The 21,045-nt window shown below is 47.5% G+C and overlaps 1 protein-coding gene across 6 annotated transcripts in view; it reads left to right on the plus strand.

Moving 5' to 3' along the window:
- LOC120927972 (bromodomain and WD repeat-containing protein 1-like) overlaps positions 1–21,045 on the plus strand; it is a 209,478-nt gene that overhangs the window by 155,081 nt on the left and 33,352 nt on the right. For 5 of the 6 annotated variants that reach the window (XM_040339002.1, XM_040339004.1, XM_040339001.1 and 2 more), the window contains exon 39: positions 4,700–4,780. In XM_040339002.1, coding sequence (XP_040194936.1) covers positions 4,700–4,780 — 81 coding nt within the window. Of the gene's footprint in view, positions 1–4,699; positions 4,781–17,362; positions 20,108–21,045 lie in introns of those variants that run through there. The other variant, XM_040339006.1, reaches the window with a different exon arrangement.

A 21,045-nucleotide genomic window follows, 5' to 3' on the forward strand; every position in this document is an offset into this window, starting at 1 on the left:
CCGAGTGTTCGGCTGGTTTCTGGATTGTCCTGAAATCAGGGTTGATTCCGTCTCAGGGATACCTGGGACTGGTCCTGGATTCCTCCGGGGCGGGAGTGTTTTTCTCCTAGCGGAAAAACTTCAGACTCTGCTATCTGCTGTGCAGCAGTTGCCGACCCAGAATCGGTCAACTCTGCGATTCTGCAGGAAGGTTCTGGGTCAGTTGGTAGCCTCTTTCGAGGCGGTTCCGTATGCCCAATTCCACGCCAGGGTACTACGGAGGGAACTGCTGTCATGATGGGACTAGCTTCCGTCATCTCTGGATTACCAGATTCAGTTTAGTCATCTGATCATGTCTCCCCTGGTGTGGTGGCTGGCGTTTCCGGTGCTTCGGGCCGGAAAGTCTTTTTTCTGCAGGCCACTGGACAGTGGTCACGACGGATGCCAGCCTCTCCGGTTGGGGAGGGGCGCTTGGGGCACCCAGTCAGCCCAGGGGCACTGGACTCCTGGTGGAGTCCTGCTTACTGATCAACGTTCTGGAGCTCCGAGCAATCAAGCTTTGCCTTGCCAGGTGGTCCCTGGATCTACAGGCCTGACCGGTCAGGATCCTGTCCGATAACACCACGTCCGTGGCGTAGGTTGATCATCAGGGAGGCACAAGGAGTTCTGTTGCAGCGACGGGGGTCGCGCGCATCCTTTCGGTGGGCCAAAGGGTCCGTTCCGGCTCTATCGGCTGGGTACATTCCGGGAATACGGAATTGGCTAGCCGACTACCTAAGTCGCACTGCACTGGGCCAAGGAGAGTGGTCTCTCCACCCGCAGGTGTTTCGGGGTCTGTGCCGAAAGCGGGGCACTCTGGACGTGGACCTTCTAGCGTCCCGTCTCTATCGGTAGGTGCCACGGTTCGTGGCCAGGTTTAAGGACCCGTGGGCGGACGCGTCAGGCGCGTTGGTGGCTCCTTGGGGTCGCTGTCGCCTACTTTACACCTTCCCTCCTCGGAAGCTTCTTCCTCGCCTGCTGCGCAGAGTAGAAGCTGTAGGGATTCTATCGGTCCTGATAGCCCCAGATTGGCCGCGTCGCTTCTGGTACACGGACCAGGTGCGTCTGCTGGCAGACGCCCCCTAGCGTCTTCCCCTGGGAATTGATTTTCTGTTACAGGGTCCGATCTTCCACCCTGTTTCACAGCCACCGGCCTTAGCGGCGTGGCTGTTGAGAGCCAGGGGCTTAAGGACCGAGGCCTATTGGGCTTGGTGGTCTCTACCGTGCTGCCTGCACGGAAGTCTACCTCACGTAGGGTTTTTCCTCATACATGGAAGGCCTACTTCTCTGTGTGTGGGGAGATGAACTGGCACTCTAGTACATGCGTTGTGTTCAGGATTCTGCTGTCTTTGCAGCAGGGAGTGGTTCAGGCTCTCGCCTTGCGTACGGTTAGGAGCCAGATTTCTGCTCTGGCTGTTTTTACTTGCAGCGACCCTTGGCATCGCACTCCTCGGTGCGTGCGTTGGGTCAGGGGGTCTGGCAGGTGGCCCCTCCGGTGCGCCCTCCATTACCCCCATGGGACTTGAATTTAGTCCTTTCAGTGCTTCAGGATGCTCCCTTTGAGGACATTCGGGAGGTTTTTTGTTTATTGTCACAAAAGGTGATTTTATTTCTGGTAGCAATTACCTCGATCAGACGGGTGTCTGTCTGTTCTGGCGGCCTTGTCTTGCAAGGCTCCCTGCTTGGTCATCCGTAAGGATGAGGTGGTGCTGCGGCCGCAGCCGTTTTTTCTCCCTAAGGTCGTTTCGGCTTTTCACTTGGATGTGGACATTGTTCTTCCATCCTTATGTCCTCAGCCGAAGAACCCGAAGGAGGCCTCTTTACATTCTCTGGATGTGGTTCGGGCCCTTCGAGTTTACTTGTCGGCGACAGCTCCGTTCCGGAAGTCGGACTCGCTGTTCGTGTCTGTGTCCGGTCCCAGTAAGGGCCTGGCAGTCTCGTCGGCCACCATTTCCAGGTGGATCCGACAGGTTGTGCTTCAGGCCTATGCCCTGAAGGGCGGGCGCCCCCCTTTCGGGTCATGGCGCATTCGACCAGGGCGATCGGGGCCTCTTGGCTTTCCAACACCAAGCCTCTGTGTTACAGGTGTGTAAGGCTGCGACCTGGTCGTCGGTCCACGCTTTTTCAAAGTTTTATATGGTGGATGTGAGTGCATCTTCTGATGCCTCCTTCGGCCGCAGGGTGTTACAGGCGGCAGTTTAAGGTTGGAGTTCCTCCGTTAAGTAACTCCGGTTTTTGTTTGGGGTGTAACCTGTTTTTGCTGTGTTATTTTCCCACCCCTTGAATTTTTTGACACTGCTTGGGGACGTCCCTAAGGTCAATGAAGGCTGTGTCCGTCTATGAACGAAAGAGAAAAAAGGATTTTTGTACTCACCGTAAAATCCATTTCTCTGAGTTCATAGACGGACACAGCACCCACCCCTCCTTTGTTTGTACTGCTTGTTACGAACTGAGGCTGCTAAAGCAGGGTGTGGGTTATGCCTGGGGGAGCCACGCCCCCTGGGAGGAGCGGCATGAAGGAAAGTTTTTAACACCTTAAGTGCTGTAGAATTCTGCCTAAATCTCCTGGTAGGAAGAAGCATAACCCTAAGGTCAATGAAGGCTGTGTCCGTCTATGAACTCAGAGAAATGGATTTTACGGTGAGTACAAAAATCCTTTTTTTCATACAAAATGCCCCGAATATACTGCTAGGTTAACTGTCTTTCACACAAGTTGACTCTATTGCATGTATGTTTTTGTAACCCGGAAAAAGACAATGCTTCTGACGGTGACGTCATTCTACGCAACTCCCTATTCGCAAACGACTTATGCAAACGACGTAAAAATTTAAAAATTGTACGCGGGAACGACGGCCATACTTAACATGGAGTACGCCTCATAACAGCAGCTTTAACTATACGCCGTAAAAAGTCGAACGAAAAGTGACGTAAAAAAAAAAATGCGCCAGACGTACGTTCGTGGATCGCCGTAAATAGCTAATTTACATACTCGACGCGGAAATCGACGGAAACGCCACCTACCGCCCGCTGAAATATTGCATCTAAGATCCGACAACGTACTAAGACGTACGCCTGTCGGATCGATCCCAGATGCCGTTGTATCTTGTTTTGTGGATACAAAACAAAGATACGACGTGGGAAATGTAAAATTACGCCGGCGTATCAAGAGATATGCCGGCGTAATGCTTTTGTGGATCTGCCCCAATGGATTTGGCCACCTGGTGCACATGACTTGTAATGTAAAATGAGTTTAGTGTTGTTGCGGCACAGCTACAACATCTGGCAGGATGGTTGTGTCCAGAGCCCTCGGACCCCATTAGAAATATAGTGTGTACACAGGTAACTGGAGATAACTTGGTGGAATGTATAGAGGCGGGGGAACTGGGGGCGCTGGACCAGTACCCCACATTTATACTTATAGATAAGATTTGGAATAAAACGAAACAGCATCTGCAATACACGGGATACACTAGTTGGTCACGCATATGGAAGAATAGTAATTACCTAGAACTTAAGCTACAAAAAATTTCCAAATGGGAGAGACGGGGAGTAAAGTATATTTCACAATTATACTGTGGAGGTGTACTCAGGGATTTCCAGTCCCTGCGTGCGGAATTTGATTTGCCCAATACGTCCTTTTTTCAGTACTTACAACTACGACACGCTATTTTGACGCAGGCTACAACGTCCACATGGGAGCTCACCAAACCGGTAATGCTTACGAAGCCAACTATGGCGCCCTCCAGGAAAGGCCAAATTTCATCCTTATATAGCTCCCTCCTCGGCCACGTCTCTAAGGCGATGACTTTGAAGTGTAGAGATGGCTGAGGGGACGACATAGGATATATTTCTGATGAGGAGTGGAATGCAATACTGAAAAGTTGCACAAATGGCGCAGACGAGATGACCCACTTTGCCCCCGCTGTCTAGTGGACAATGGGAATCTGGTACATATGTTGTGGAGGTGTCCGAAGCTGCATCGCTATTGGGCTGCGGTGGTGGCCACTGTCAATAGCATATGGAATCTTCAACTGGCTATAGATCCTAAACTTTGTCTGCTGGGGTGGTTAGATAAAGAACTGTATACGCTACACACCTCTATTGCTATTCTAAGGGCTTTGTTTTTGGCCAGGAAACTTATTGCCAGGAAATGGTTGTCCGCAACGCCCCCCACACATACAGAGAGGATTATATCGGTAAATGATTCTCTCGTCGGGGAACAACTTGCGTATAAGCACCGGGGAAGTTTGAGAATATATGGGGTCCCTGGCTGGATACCCCAGGTTTAGCGCCATTGCGGCTGGAGAAAAATAGAACCCTTGGAGACAGAGTTGTAGCGGCTTAGAATGGGCAGGGAAGAAGGGAGGGAACTACCTGTGTTTTCGAGTAGGATAGAAAAACATATGAAGAGGATATTTGATGCTTGGATATAATGGAAGCACCAAATGTAGTGCTGAAAAATATAAATGTATTGTATTGACTTGTCCGTGTAGTCAAAGATATGTAAATCCTGTTTCGCAATATATTTTGCAATGCATTTTAAAGAAAGGGAAAAAAAAAAAAAGCCTGTATGTGTTTTCTATGTTTGAATTTAAATTAAAAAAAAACTATCAGATTAAAAAAAAAAATGAGTTTAGTGTTGCTTTGCGTTGGTAACCTGTATTGTGTATATCCTTTATAGAGAGTGACACAGACTCCTCTTCATCCTCTTCTACCTCTGCTTCGGCACATTCCTCCCGCACGTCATCTTCTAGCTCTGGCGGTAAGTCCCATGACAAAACTGATTCCTTACATAAAAAGATAATGCAACGGCAGAGCCACAATGTGAGATACACCAATGTCGTTAATTCCAGCTGTGTTGGGTAGATCTATCAGAAAAATATTCTGTTTATCTGAAAGAGTTGCATGAAAATTAAGTTGAACTGGATGGGTTAGTGTCTTTATTCAACTTTACCAACTATGTATATGAAATGTTTCCTGAAGTATGAAAAGTTTTGCGGTTTTAAATTACGGTTAACCATTTGAGTACCAGCCTGTAATGCCCCTTCATTACCAGTTCATTTTTCAGTTATCAGCGCTATGATAGTTTTTCAGTTATCAGCGCTATGATAGTTTGACAATTACTTGATCATGCAGCGCTGTACCCAAATTAGTTTTATACCATTTTGAGACAGGGCTTTCTTTTGGTGGTATTTAATAATTGCTGGGTTTAAAAAAAAAAAAAAGCTATAAAAAGTAAAAATAAAGAATAAATATTATTTTTCTGTAAGTAAAAAAAATAAAAAATGCCAGAATAGTACAAAAATCCCACAAATCCTTTTTTTTCTGAAAGTAGACACTTCCAAGGTAATCTTTTTTTTTTTTTTTTTTTTTTTTGCAACAATTTTATGGAAATGAAGGAACATGCCAGTACTGAGAGGGTTAAACATATAGCTCGTTAATCATTTTCAGCTCATATATAACGTTATGTGATGTGATATCCGAAAGATGCCTGTTTAGCCGCTTGATTGCTTTTACAGGCGGCCGAAGGGGATGTCCCCCCCCCTACCGCCGCCCCTGCTGTGCTTCTCCTGGATCGCCATCGTTGAGCCGGAGAATAAAACCACCAGTGGGCGGCGGTTCACCCTAGAGCTGACCGCAGACCAAATGGTCCCACGGCCAGGTCTATGACCTTCAGAGGCCGAAAGTGACGTGAAGGAATGTAATGAACATAATGCATTTCACAATTAGGAGCCGCAGCAGACATTCAGCCATGAGCTCGATTGAAGCTCTGATCCAACACAACATCATGATGTTGCTTCTGGTGCTGGTAGATGTAAACACTGCCAGTTTTTTTGCTGGAAAGCCAGAAAGCGTTCTTTTTTTTTAATTTTTTTTTTATCTTGGGCTAGATGCCTGCATTGTACAAGTAATACAGAGGGATAAGGAAGTGAATGGGTTAATGCACTGGTCACATACATACAGTGGGAGGATGGTGCTGAAGAGATTAATGTTTAGATGGGCAGGGTAAGGCAGGTGAGGGGTTAACCACTTCCCATCCGCGCTATAGCCGAATGACGGCTACAGCGTGGACCTAATATGCCGGGAGGCCATCAATAGACGTCCTCCCCTTTTCCTTGTTCCCTCCCGAGCACGCATCGGGGAACTTCTGTGCTGGCCTTGTCCCTTGGACACAGCCAATCACAGGTCGCTGTAAAAGGCCAATCACAGCGGCCATTTACAGCACGATCAGCGTGGCCAATGAGAGATGATCTCAAATGTAAACATATGAGATCATCTTTCATTGCCGGCTCTCCCTCCTCACACAGAGACTGCGTGTGAGAAGGGAGAGCGACCTGTGTAACTGTAAAGTGAAACAGCTAATCGGTGCCCAATCAGTGGCAGTTGAGTGTCAGGGAGTGAAATCAACACTTGGTGCCCATCTGTGATCTGTGCCGCCTCGGTGCCCACCTGTTCCGCCTCGTTAGTTCAGATCTGTGCCGCCTCGGTGGTTCAGATCTGTGCCGCCTCGGTGGTTCAGATCTGTGCCGCCTAGGCGATCAATCGGGGCCCATCAGTTTTGCCTCATCAGTGCAGGCTTAGCGCACATCGGTGCCACCTCATCAGTGCAGTCTTATTGGCACACATCTGTGCAGGCTCATCAGTGCAGGCTTATTAGCGCTCATCAGTGCAGGCTTAGCACACACCTGTGTTGTCGCATTACCACCAGCAACCATGTCCAAAAGATGCTTTTCCGCCGAGGAGGCGTACCAAATACTTTCCATGCCTGACCAGCTCTTTTTTTTTCGGATTCTGAGACGGACGTAAATTATGAGCACCGCAGTACCTCTGCAAGAAAGGCCAAGGACCCACGCCAGCCTTCTCTATGCCCTTCAGAACCCCTTGTGGCTTCCTCCTAATTCAGGAGAAGACAACATTCCCCCTTTCACTGCCCAGCTAGGAGTCCAGGTTGACACAGAGAATTTTTCCCCTATCCATTTTTTTTTTTACTTAATTTTTACTGAGGACATGCTATCTAGATTTGTGGCCCAGTGAAACCTGTGCACAGCAATTTGTTTTGAACGATCCAAAATCCTATTATGCCCGGCCATTCGAGTGGAAGGGACCCAACTATGGAGGAGTTGAAGTTTTTTTTGGGCCTCACATTTTGTATGGGACTCAACAAAAAAATGAATTGCAATACTTTTGGTCAGAACCCCCCATCTACCACATGCCAATCTTATCCAAGGCAATGCCCAGAACCAGATACCTCATGATCATGAGGTTCCTCTTTCTCTACCGTTCATAGACGGACACAGCCTTCATTGACCTTAGGGTTATGCTTCTTCCTACCAGGAGAGTTTAGGCAGAATTTAACAGCACTTAAAGTGTTAAAACCTTTCCTTTGTGCCGCTCCTCCCAGGGGGCATGGCTCCCCCAGGCATAACCCACACCCTGCTCTAGGAGCCTCAGTCTTTTTCTGCCTAACGACAGGAGAGGAGTCAGGCGCTTCTGGAGTCCCTGTACTCTGGAGTTTTTTTCTTGCGATTTTTCTCGCTTTTATTATTTTGTTCCTGCATTTTTGAATCCTGTGATTCTTCTATCAACAGCCGACTGGGTGACAGGCTGGGTCTTGACTCTTGTAGTCCCCCCATGTTCGGCCATCGAGCGTGTGCCGGCCCTTAGCTCAGCTTTGGGACGTCCACGACAGGCCCCGTTGCTCCAGGGGCGGCCCGGGAACTTCGGTTCTAGGGCACACATATGACCGGTCTCTATGGCTTTGTCACAGTGTGTCTGGCCGACAGCCATGCCGTTTACGGATGTTGGTTCTGTCTGGGATACTTCCAGCCGGGTAGTCGCAGGATGGGTAAGTAGTGGCCCCTTACTCGGGTAAGTGGTCTGGCTGGTGTTTTCCCTGGGGATGTCGACTGAGGGTCTGCCCTGCTTTCCTCTCTCCCCTTCCTCTCCCTGACTGGGTAGTGGCTGTGAAGGGGGGCCTCCTGGGTTTTCTTTATTACCACCGGGGCCCGTGTGTTGTTGGGGGACTGTGTTGTTACTCTGCTGTGTGCTGCTGTGTTCTATGAGTTGATTTTTACCTCAGACGGCGGCCATCTTGGAAATCTCCTTGGTAACGCTGTGATTCTTCCATGAGGTGACACACACAGCACAGCCTCTGGTATCTTGTACCAGTTTTAGTGCTGTAACAGGTTTAGTGCTGTGAATCTTCCTTGAGGTGACAGACACATCACAGCCAGCACATCAGAGGACACTATGGAACCTGAGCCAGGTCTCCCTCTCAAGCTATGCCTGAGTTAACCCTTAATGCCCCTTCCCCTGCCATATCTGTTATGTTGGCTGTCCTGGGTTTCTTGCCAGGTTTGAAGCAGCTAGTGCCCGGATGGGGGGTAAAAAGCGCCCCCTCCCTGAGCCTGCTTCTGGGGATGACACAGAATCGCTGTTTTTTTCTGGTTCTGTTATGTCAGAGGCTGCGGGTTTAACCCTTATGGATGGTGAGAATGACTCTGCTGCAGTCAGTTGCTGGCAAGAATTTGTTGGAGCTCTTGTTTCTGCGGTGCGTGAGACTCTAAAAATTGAGGATGTGGCGGAGACACCTCCGTGTCAGTACCAGCAGACTACCACGCACCGCTGAAGTGTTTCCTTGTGTTCCTTATTTGGACAATATGTTATACAAGGAATGGGATGCACCGCAAAAAGTTTGTCAAAAAACTTTGCAACCCGTTACCCCCTTGAGGGGGGCTTTAAAAAAAAAAAAGTAGGTCTCTCCTCCGCCAGTGGACCCCCCTGTGTCCAGACTGCGCAAGGCCACCACGTTGCCTGTGGAAGGGGCTCCTGCATTTCAGGATCCCGCTGATAGGAGAGTGGAGGCCGTGGCCCGCTCCCTATTCACGGTGGTGGGTTCGGCGGTGAGGCCGGCTCTGGCCGGGGCCCTGGTCAGGCCCCGACTAAAAGGGCGAAGCTCCTGCTGCAGGAGCTGGAAGAAGGGGCTTCCGAATCCTCTAGGAACCTGGCTGAACAATTGGTTCAGGGTCAGAATTTTCTCTGCGAGGCGGCCATGGATACGATCCGGGGCTTCCGTCTATGCAGTGGTTCTGCGCCGCCTTGTGTGGCTGAAGAGCTGGTCTGCGGACTAGTCCTCTAAGGTGGCCTTGGTGATGGCTGTGATGGCCGTTAAGGGTGAACGGTCCTTTTGGGACTTCCCTGAATGGCATCATTGAGGATGCCACGGGTGGTAAGCGCATGCTGTTCCCACAGTCTGGGAAGGGCTAGGGACCTCGCCCTGTGCAAGGACCCTCCTTGCCTACCTCCAAGCGTTTTTTCGCTCGCCCTGTGCGGTGGGGATAGGTCTACATGGTGCTTGAATCCCCGCTGCGGGGTAGCAGCGCACCTGATACCGCATGCCTAACAAGTCTGCGGACATACCTGCTTCCGCCTGAAGGTCTGCTCCCGCCCGTGTCTCGGGTGGGAGACTGGCTTCGCATTGCTAAGTGTTTTCCTTGGGGTACAATATTGAATTTCTCTCTTGTCTGCCAAACAGGTGTTTTCCCTCCGGCCTCTGGCCTCCTCTGGTTCGCCGGTTGACTCTGTCAGGGGCTGTCCAGGATCTTCTGGTCAGGGGAGTGATTGTGCCAGTTCCCTCGTTGGAACGGTCTCGGGATTTTTACTCCATTCTGTTTGTGTCCCCATGGAGGATGGGGCCCAGTCAATCCTGGGCCTTAAGTCCCTCGTTTGTTTTGTCAAGGTGCAAACTTTCAGGTGGTGTCGATTCGCTTGGTAATAGCAGCACTCCATCAGGGGGATTTTCTGGCATCCTTGGATGTCATGAACGTGTACCTGCATATCCTCAAACCACCGGAGATTCTGTGCTTTGCGGTCGGGGGGGACCATTTTCAATTGGTGTCCTTCCCATTCGGCGGGTTTTCGCCAAGGTGCTCGTCCCGATACTGGCCCGGCTGTGACAGCGGGGGTTTGTTATCATGGGATGTCTGGACGACATTCTCCTACGAGCTTCTTCGAGCTCTGCATTGGTGGAGCCGTGTCTATCACGTGTCAGGCTCTCCGAGTGTTCGGCTGGTTTCTGGATTGTCCTGAAATCAGGGTTGATTCCGTCTCAGGGACTGGAATACCTGGGACTAGTCCTGGATTCCGCCAGGGCAGGAGTTTTTTTTCTCCTAACGGAAAAACTTCAGACTCTGCTATCTGCTGTGCAGCAGTTGCCGACCCAGAAGCGGTCATCTCTGCGATTCTGCAGGAAGGTTCTGGGTCAGTTGGTAGCCTCTTTCGAGGCGGTTCCGTATGCCCAATTCCACGCCAGGGTACTACGGAGGGAACTGCTGTCACGATGGGACTAGCTTCCGTCATCTCTGGATTACCGGATTCAATTGAGTCATCTGATCATGTCTCCCCTGGTGTGGTGGCTGGCGTTTCCGGTGCTTTGGGCCGGAAAGTCATTTTTCTGCAGGCCACTGGACAGTGGTCACGACGGATGCCAGCCTCTCCGGTTGGGGAGGGGCGCTTGGGGCACCCAGTCAGCCCAGGGGCACTGGACTCAGGTGGAGTACTGCCTACTGATCAACGTTCTGGAGCTCCGAGCAATCAAGCTTTGCCTTGCCAGGTGGTCCCTGGATCTACAGGGCCGAACGGTCAGGATCCTGTCCGATAACACGTCCGTGGCGTAGGTTGATCATCAGGGAGGCACACGGTGTTCTGTTGCAGCGACGGGGGTCGCACACATCCTTATACGGAATTGGCTAGCCGACTACCTAAGTCGCACTGCACTGGGCCAAGGGCAGTGGTCTCTCCACCCGCAGGTGTCTCGGGGTCTGTGCCGAAAGTGGGGCACTCTGGACGTGGACCTTCTAGCGTCCCGTCTCTATCGGTAGGTGCCACGGTTCGTGGCCAGGTTTAAGGACCCGTGGGCGGACGCGTCAGGCGCGTTGGTTGCTCTTTGGGGTCACTGTCGCCTACTTTACACCTTCCCTCCTCGGAAGCTTCTTCCTCGCCTGCTGCGCAGAGTGGAAGCTGTAGGGATTCTATCGGTCCTGATTGCCCCAGATTGGCCGCGTCGCTTCTGGTACACGGACCAGGTGCGTCTGGTGGCAGACGCCCCCTAGCGTCTTCCCCTGGGAATTGATTTTCTGTTACAGGGTCCGATCTTCCACCCTGTTTCACAGCCACCGGCCTTAGCGGCGTGGCTGTTGAGAGCCAGGGGCTTAAGGACCGAGGCCTATTGGGCTCGGTGGTCTCTACCGTGCTGCCTGCACGGAAGTCTACCTCACGTAGGTTTTTTCCTCATACATGGAAGGCCTACTTCTCTGTGTGTGGGGAGATGAACTGGCACTCTCGTACATGCGTTGTGTACAGGATTCTGCTGTCTTTGCAGCAGGGAGTGGTTCAGGCTCTCGCCTTACGTACGGTTAGGAGCCAGATTTCTGCTCTGGCTGTTTTTACTTGCAGCGACCCTTGGCATCGCACTCCTGGGTGCGTACGTTGGGTCAGGGGGTCTGGCAGGTGGCCCCTCCGGTGCGCCCTCCATTACCCCCATGGGACTTGAATTTAGTCCTTTCAGTGCTTCGGGATGCTCCCTTTGAGGACATTCGGGAGTTTTTTTGTTTATTGTCACAAAAGGTGATTTTTTTTCTGGTAGCAATTACCTCGATCAGACGGGTGTCTGTCTGTTCTGGCGGCCTTGTCTTGCAAGACTCCCTGCTTGGTCATCCGTAAGGATGAGGTGGTGCTGCGGCCGCAGCCGTTTTTTCTACCTAAGGTCATTTCGGCTTTTCACTTGGATGTGGACATTGTTCTTCCTTCCTTATGTCCTCGGCCGAAATGCCAAGAGGAGGCCACTTTGCATCCTCTGGATGTGGTTCGGGCCCTACGAGTGTACTTATATGTTACGGTTCCGTTCCGGAAGTCGGGCTCATTGTTCGTGTCGGTGGCTGGCCCTACAAGAGGGCCTGGCAGTCTCGTCGGCCACCGTTCCTAGGTGGTTCCGACGGATTGACCGGGACGATCGGGGCCTCTTGGGCTTTCCGGCATCATGCCCCTCTGTTACAGCGGTGTTGGGATGCATCCTGGTCGTCAATCCACGCTGTTTCAAAGTTTTACGAGGTGGATGTGTGTGCATCTTTTGATGCCTTCCTCAGCCGCAGGTGTTACGGGCGGCAGTTTATGTTTGGAGTTTCTCCGTTGAGCAACTCCGTTTTTTGTTTGGGGTGTAACCTGGTTTGCTGTGTTACTTTCCCACCCCTCAAATTTTTTGACACTGCTTGGGGACGTCCCTAATGTCAATGAAGGCTGTGTCCGTCTATGAACGGAAGAAAAAATAGGATTTTTGTGCTCACCGTAAAATCCATTTCTCTGAGTTCATAGACGGACACAGCACCCACCCCTCCTTGGTTTGTACTGCTTGTTACGGACTGAGGCTCCTAGAGCAGGGTGTGGGTTATGCCTGGGGGAGCGGCACGAAGGAAAGGTTTTAACACCTTAAGTGCTGTTAAATTCTGCCTAAACTCTCCTGGTAGGAAGAAGCATAACCCTAATGTCAATGAAGGCTGTGTCCGTCTATGAACTCAGAGAAATGGATTTTACGGTGAGTACAAAAATCCTATTATTTCAATGATAATACCCAGTGCCCTCTCCGAAATGACCCATATTATGACAGGCTTTTCATAATTCGGCGATTACTAAATTATTTTTCAGAACTATTTCCCCAGACCAACACATATATGTTGATGAGTCCCTTGTTAAATTTAGTGGCAGGCATAAAATCAAGCAATTTATCCCCAGGAAAAGGGCCCGCTATGGGGTCAAGGTATACAAACTATGTGACCGAGCCACAGGTTACATATATGCCTTTATAGTCTACAAAGGGAAGGACACCCAGCTGCATCCCCCCAATTGCCCAGACTACTTGGGATCAAGCGAGAAAGTTGTTTGGGGACTCATAAACCCCCTACTGGAGAAAAGCTACCATTTATACGTAGACAACTTCTACACATCTCTGCCCCTGTTCCACAACCATCACCGGAAGAAGACGCCAGCATGTGGCACCGTCAGAAAGAATCGTAAGGGCTTTCCTCAGTCTTGTTAATAAGAAGTTGAGAAGAGGAGAATCGGCAAGTCTGCGAAAAAATGATATTTTGGCAGTGAAGTGGAGGGACAGAGGGGATGTCTACATGTTGTCTTCGATCCACAATAATACCTTAGTGGAAATCCCCAGAAGGAATGGCCCATCCAAAAGCCCACATGCATCCAGGAATACAATTTGCTCATGGGGGGAGTCGACTTAAACGACCAAATGCTCAAACCCTACCTTGCCACAAGACAGACATACCATTGGTATAAAAAAAGTAGCAATTTTTTTTTTCATTTGGTCATATACAACTCCTATATTATTTACCGCAACTCCACCCAAAACCCCCTACCCTCCCTTGGCTACCTGGAGGAAATCACCACTGCCCTGATATTCCAGAACGGCCCACCCCAAGACAACCCATCAGATGTTCTTAGTCGACTCTCCGAATGCCACTTTCCCGATAAAATCCCTCCCAGACCAACAGGCCAACGTTGTAAAAAAAAATTTAAGGTGTGTACCAATGGAGTAGTCAGACGAGACACATCTTATTATTGTGCCCAGTGTCCTTTCCAACCAGGTCTCTGCATAGGTGACTGTTTTCGCCGTTACCATACTTGACTAAATTATTAGTGAAGTATGGTAAATGTAATCCTCAGTTCCTGCCTTCACACCCCTTTTGCCACTGCTCTGTAACTGACACGGACTTGTTGTTCGACCACACTTCTGCCTGCCGATTCTGTACATACCTCTGCCTGATCTGGAAATGACCTTGGACTGTTTGACCATGTGTTTTTCCTGCCTCTTGGATTGATCTTGTACCCTGCTACTGGACTAGTGGCATTCAACACAGGGGTCTCACATATGAGGGGCTCCAGAAAAGTTTTTCTGGATGAAGAAAACTATTTTTTTTTTTTTTGGTTTTCTCATCCTAGGTTAGGGTCTGGAGACTCGGAGGCTTTAAAGAGATTTGGGTGGGAGAAGCCTCTAACCCTGTCCCCATTCTGTCCTGAACGAGGCCCTGCTGCCTGTAGGACTTACTGCCATTATGTCTATGCCTGTTCACTGACCACGCCACGTTCCTGCCTACTACCAGGACCAATATTTTTGGCACTACTGACAATATCTCTGCCTGCACTGACCCTGGACTGTATATGGACAGTATCCCTGCCTGGACAGTTGTGTATGCCATTGCTGACCAAGTCCCTGCCTGCTGCCTGCACCAGTGCTATCCTCCTGTGTACAACTGCACTACTAAAACCACAGGTAATCTTTTGTTTACCCTTTTGCTCAGCATAATTTATTCTGGGGTGTAATTCTTGGTATGTGCATGCTATATGTGCCTGGAACACCTGACGGTGTTCCTTGCATGTTGGATCTCTGTATGTGGCCAGGCTGTAGAAGTCTCACACATGTGGTATCCCCATACTCGGGAGGAGTAGCAGAATGTATTTTGGGGTGTAATTTTTGCTATGTAAATGCTATGTGTTGGAGATATCTTATAAACGGACAACTTTGTGTAAAAAAAAAAATGCGTTTTCATTTTTCCCCCATATTTTCCCAAAACTTCTGAAAAAAAAATGAAGCGTTCAAAAGACTCATTATGCCTCATAGATTATACGTTGGGGTGTTGGCTTTCCAAAATGGGATCATTTTGTGGGTGTTTCCATTGTCCTGGTGCTCCAGGGCCTTCAAAAGTGTAATAGGTGGTTGAGAAACGAGATGTGTAATTTATGCTCCTAAACGCCTAAAGGTGCTACTTCAATGTAGGTCCTCTGTATGTGGCCAGGCTGTGTAAAAGTTGCACACATTGGGCATCGTTATACTCAGGAGGAGTTGTAGAATGTATTTTGGGGTGTCCTTTTTGCTATGTGTTGGAGATATCTTATAAACGGACAACTTTGCGTAAAAAAATAAAATGCGTTTTAGTTTTTCTCCACATTTTCCAAAAACTTCTGGAAAAAGACTCCTTATGCCTCATAAATAATACGATGGTGTGTTAGCTTTCCAAAATGGGGTCATTTTGTGGGCTTTTCCATTGTCCTGGTGCTCCAGGGCCTTCAAAAGTGTAATAGGTAGTCAACAAGTTGGATGTGTAATTTATGCTCCTAGAACACCTGATGGTGCTCCCTGCATGGTGGGCCTCTGTATGTGGCCAGGCAGTAAAAAAAGTCTCACACATGTGGTATCGTAATACTCAGGAGTAGCAGAATGTATTTTGGGGTGTCATTTGTGGTATGCACATGCCATGTGAGAAAAATAAGCTATGACAATTTTGAGAAAAAATTAAAATCTTAATTTTGCAAAGAATTGTGGGAAAAAATTACTTCAAATAACTCACCATGCCTCTTACTAAATACCTTGAAATGTCTACTTTCCAAAAAGGGGTTATTTGGGGGGCATTTGTAACTTCCTGGCTTGTTAGGGTCTCAATAAATAGGCCGTCAGTACATTTTATGATTTGCACCATAGCTTGTAGACTCTAAAACCTTCACACAGACCAAATCATTTCCACAAATGTTGGGTTATTTTTACCAAAGATATGTAGCAGTATAAATTGTGGCCAAAATTTATGAAAAAGTACTAGTTTAAAAAATATTAAATCACAGAAATTAAGAAAAATTAGTGGGGTTGTTTTTTCAAAATTTTCGGTCTTTTTTTTTCATTTATAGCGCAAAAAATAAAAAATCTAGAGGTGAAAAAAATACCACCAAAAGAAAGCCCTATTTGTATGGGGGAAAAAAAGGACAAAAAAAATTATTTGGGTACAGTGTTGCATGACTCAGTAATTGTCATTCAAAGTGTAAGAGCACTGAAAGCTGAAAATTAGTCTGGGCAGGAGGGGGGTTTAAGTAAGCAAGTGGTTAATATGCAGGTGACATAGATGGCATTATAGCTAATTGTAGAAGAGCAAGGGGGCAGGAAAGGGTTTTAAAAATAAAATAAAAAAATATTCACTGCAACAGAATGAATGAAAGGTGCAGCCACTGATCCGTTCATTCTGTGCCCATTGAGAAAGACTGAGCTCTCTCCTTTAAAAAACCCTGTAGTAATGGGAAGGGGAGAGATCTTCACCGTAAACGATACCATGTGATCTCTGTGATTGCCAATCGCTGCGACCGCATGGTTCCCAGCTGGGTTTCTGAGTACACAGCAATCACTTGGCGGGTCGGCCACCCAAGGTCTGTTTGTTCAGTGCCATGCACTGGGAAAATCAAGGGCCACCAAACCGTTGTTGATACATGCACAGTAGTAGGGAAGTGGTTAAAGCGGAGCTCTAGCAAAAGTGTAAGCTCCGTTTGTTTGCTTCCTCCCCTTCCACTGCCACATTTGGCACCTTTAAGGGGGTCCAAAAAATGGGACCCACTTCCAGGTAAGATCGCCACAGTCGTTGTGCAGAGATCTATGAAACGTTCTACCTCTCCTCCTCCCTCCCACTGCTGCCTTCTCTGAGACACCCAGGTTCAGAAAGCCCAGCGCCACTCACGCATGCACAGTAGGATATGGGCTGTGAAGCCCCAAGGCTTCACTTCCTGTTTCCGTTGGTAAGAATTCCGGTGCCTGCACCCGGAGCCGATGGATGAATCAGCTTGGGGTGCCGACATTGCGGGCTCCCTATACAGGTATGTGTCCTTATATTAAAAGTCAGCAGCTACAGTATTGGTAATTTTATTTATTTATTTTTCCAGACTGGAACTCCTCTAAACCCTCCCTCATTCTTATAATTCCCAAGCTGTTGGAAGTCTATTAATCTCAGATGGGTCTGCTTTCTTTTCACAACACTAGGACCAATCCATGTGAATATAGTAGGGAGATTTTCCCTACTGCCTTACCATCTGAGAGTTTGTGCAGTGACCTGTATCAGTATCTACAGGACAAAAGCATTTACCAATCATGTTTGTAAGCTTGACGGCTGCCATTGCTGATCCTCTTCTCAAAATGTCTTGCTCTCAGACTGTCATGATGACCACTTGTGCTTCAGTTTTGTCTCATTGATCCAAAATATGTACATTAAGGATTTAACTTATCTCAGACTTTCATGATCTTCTTACTTGTGCTAGTTTTTTTTTCACTAGAATCCACAATATCTGCACCTGCCTTTCTCACAGAACAGTTTTTTTTTTTTTAAATAAAAAAGACAGAAATAGCAGCTCATATTTCTCTCCTCAAACATTCCCCTAAAGCAAGAGAAGTCTGTGTACACATACTCTGCCCATGGCCCAATTGTTTTGGTCATTTGAGAAATATAACACGTTTGTTTTTTTGTTTTAGCATCTCAGGGCAATAACCAAAGGAGAATCGTATCTGTCAAAAGGAAAATTCCAAGCTATTCTGATGATTCAGACTCTGCATCTGAGGGAAGCTCTCATCAGGGATCAAGAAAGAAAACTCTCCGCAAGAGTGCTGCCATGGCAGCTAATAAGATAAAGTGTATGACTGACGTGGAAGACAGTGCCTCCAATTCAGATAGTGACTGTAGTGCAAGCAAGAACAGCAGAACACTGCCACCCCGCACAGCTGCGGCAAGGGCCATGAAACTGCTCTTAGATGGCAGTGAGGAAGAGACTGCTTTAAGAAGTGAGAGCGATCAGGAGCGTAGGAGGAGGAGAGCCTCTAAGACCCCACCAAGGACGTGTTCAAAGCCCCCCCGAGTCCCACGGAAGTTAAACACTGACTCCAGCATCTACAGTTCCGATAACAGTATAAAATCCCCACCTCCAAAACATTCTCCAAGTGATGATTTGAACAGGAAAGGCCATCATATCAATGGTGGCAACCAAAGTAGGGATGAGATCTTGGACTCTCCATGCCCTCGCCTGGCCACCAATTCTCGTAGGTGCATTGTGGAATCTGACTCGGACTCATCGTCCTCCCCAGAAAGTGATGTGACAGTATTAAAGAGGACCCAGAACAATCTCAGCCATAGACAACCACAGGAATGTAGGGTAGTCCTAACCAATGTTTGTTTAACTGAGGCTAATGCATATTTACGGAGTCCCTGTCTAGACATACCATTGCCCCAGACTCCACAGCATCCAAGAAGCTCCGACAGTGATTCTGATTCAGAATTTGAAACTTTGGTCAGCAAAAAGCGAAAGAATGACGCATCCTCTGGAGCATCTCCTCCTGCTAGAAAAACAAAAGTATTAAGCGACTCCGAGGACACCTCCAATTCAGGAAGTGAATATAACAACTGTAAGTTCTCCAGTTCTGGAGAGAGTTCTTTATCTATAAAGAACGGCGCCCAATTCTCTGATTCAGGGTCCTCTCTCTCAGACAACGCAAGAGTCGTCAAACCCAGAACGAACAAGAGTCCTTCAGTGAGACCTAAAGCAACTGATCAGAAGAGGAAACGGGCAAAGAGCAGCTGCGATGACGATTGGGAGCAGCAGGACACTGCAAGCCGCAAAAAAAAGTTTACTCGTAACACTAAGATCCGTACACGGAACCAGGGAAAAAGGACTGTGCGATATGACGATGACGAGAACGCAGCTCAGAGTGACGAAAACTTGAATGGCAGGCAGAGTAGCGATACCTCTGTGAGGAGACTGACCCCCAGAGACAGGGCCAGGAATTTCTTGCGCTAACCAACAAAGCAAAAAATGTACTGACTTTTCTAAATGTTGAAATTCAGGGAATATACTTCTATTTTTCTACAGAAAGAGAAATTATGAATGTGACTACAAACTGTACATGTTTGACTTGCACTTGTTTATATTAAAGCATTATCAGCACAGATGCCAACATGTGCCTCGAGATGGGGCAGGGGACATCTGATTGCGCTAACTAATGGTATTTTCCGAGGTTTTTAGAACCCACAAGCTTAGTTTTTTTGCAGTGAGAGTCTGTTACTTAGACCCTCGTTTTATTACTAGACTTCTCAGCCATTGATCTTTAATTTGCACAGTTTAAGTTTACAAGTGTTTTTTGGGCTTTGTTATGTATTTTTTTTTTTATTATTATTATTATTGAAAAAAAAAAAACAGGTGCAGAATACACATAGTTTAGCTCCTTTTTCCTTTAAAACTTGAAGATAACCTTTCTTCCCATAATACAGATCAGTGCCATTAATTTATTTCTAGTCTCAGAAAGCTAAATCTTCTTTCTGGAATAATTTATTTTTTTCCCTAGTGCACGTTTCTCCCCTTTACAGGATTCATTCTGTCATAACCAGAGTATTACGTTACCATACCATGTTATGGTAAAGGCCAACATAACAAATCAAGGATAGTGTGCCATACCAAGTTATAATAAAGGGCAGTATGAGAAACTGGGGATGGAGTAGAAGAGTGTACTGTACAATATTTTATTAAAGGGCACCATAACAAATTGAGGATAGTCAAGGATAGAAGAGTGCTGCTTGTATGCTCTGCTGTTTCTTCCACTTTGTCTTGTTTAAAGCTAAACTCCAGGAAACCTCAGAATTTTCCCTTTGAAAATGCTCATTTGGTCTAGAGTTTGGCAAAAGCAATTCAACTTACCCGGTTCTCCTGTATCTCCATCAGACAACGCTTCCCCTTGCTCCATCAGTGCACTGTCTCTTAGCATCCAAAGCACGGCCATTGTCCCTGAATCATTCATGATGATGTCAGGACCTTGGACCACTGGGGCATTGGGGAGAAGAAGCTGTGGGGAACGGTCTAGCGACACAGAAGAGCCATCAAGAGTGGAGAATCGGGCATCTACTTTTCTATGCCCCCTGGACCTAAATAAGCAGTTCACCTTTGCAGTGTGGGCATGGACTGCACTGCTAGGGAGAGAATTTAAGTTTCCTGGAGTTTACCTTTTTAAGAGGAACTTGTCACAAATTAAATCCTGCGCCGTAACCCTCTGATAGAAACTCCCATTTTGTCTGCTTGCAAAGGTGTGGACATTTCGGTTATGTGTGAATATTCTTTAAAGAAAAAAAAAGAGCAACAAATGAGCTTTGAAGTTACTCTTTCCTGTAAATGTTAAAAATGGATGATCCCCTTCAAATAAAACATGTACATAGAATTTGTGGTGCAGGCAGCAAAAGAAGTGTTCATTCCTTTTTGTTTTACATTGGCGCTTTAATGGTTTTGGCAAAAAAACGTTCTTTAAAATAAGCTATTGCTGACCTATGGAGCTGTAGGCAGAGTGGAGCAATCAATAAAGTCTTGCTTAAAATGATGGGGGTCAGGGCTGTGTGCAGGCCATTCGAGTTCTTCCACACCGAATTCAAGAAAATATGTTTTTATGGAGAAAGTATTGTGTACAGGGGCTGACACAGAAAAGGGCCCATTCCAAAATGTTGCTACAAGGCTGGAAGTACATAACTGTTAAAATGTATGCAGCGTTAACAATATCCTTCACTGAAAAAAGATGAATTGAGTAATTCTGGAGGTGTTCCCATATGCTTTTGGACATATAATGGGTTGAACTGGCCAGGTGTCCGCATACCTCTGACCTTTATTGTATACCTGTACAGTAAATATAAAACATTTGTGTATGATGAGCATGTTTTGTAACTTTAAAGGGGTTGTAAAGGTAAACAAATGTTTCCCTAAATAGCTTCCTTTACCTTAGTGCAGTCCTCCTTCACTTACCTCTTCCTTCGATTTTGCTTTTAAATGTCCTTATTTCTTCTGAGAAATCCTCACTTCCTGTTCTTCTGTCTGTAACTCCACACAGTAATGCAAGGTGTGGAGAAAGCCTTTTGAGGGGTCGAGCAGGAGTGTCAGGACGCCCACTAACACACCGCTTCTTTCTCTATCGGCAAAGTAGAGAGCGTACTGACCCTCTTGTTCGCCCCCTGCCCCGTCAAGAGGCTTTCTCCACACCAGGGAGAAAGCCTCCCATTACTGTGCGTAGTTACAGACAGAAGAACAGGAAGTGAGGATTTCTCAGAAGAAATAAGGACGTTTAAAAGCAAAATGGAAGGATGAGGTAAGTGAAGGAGGACTGCACTAAGGTAAAGGAAGCTATTTAGAGGA

Source organism: Rana temporaria, chromosome 2 (assembly GCF_905171775.1).
Source record: "Rana temporaria chromosome 2, aRanTem1.1, whole genome shotgun sequence".
Classification (NCBI taxonomy): domain Eukaryota; kingdom Metazoa; phylum Chordata; class Amphibia; order Anura; family Ranidae; genus Rana; species Rana temporaria.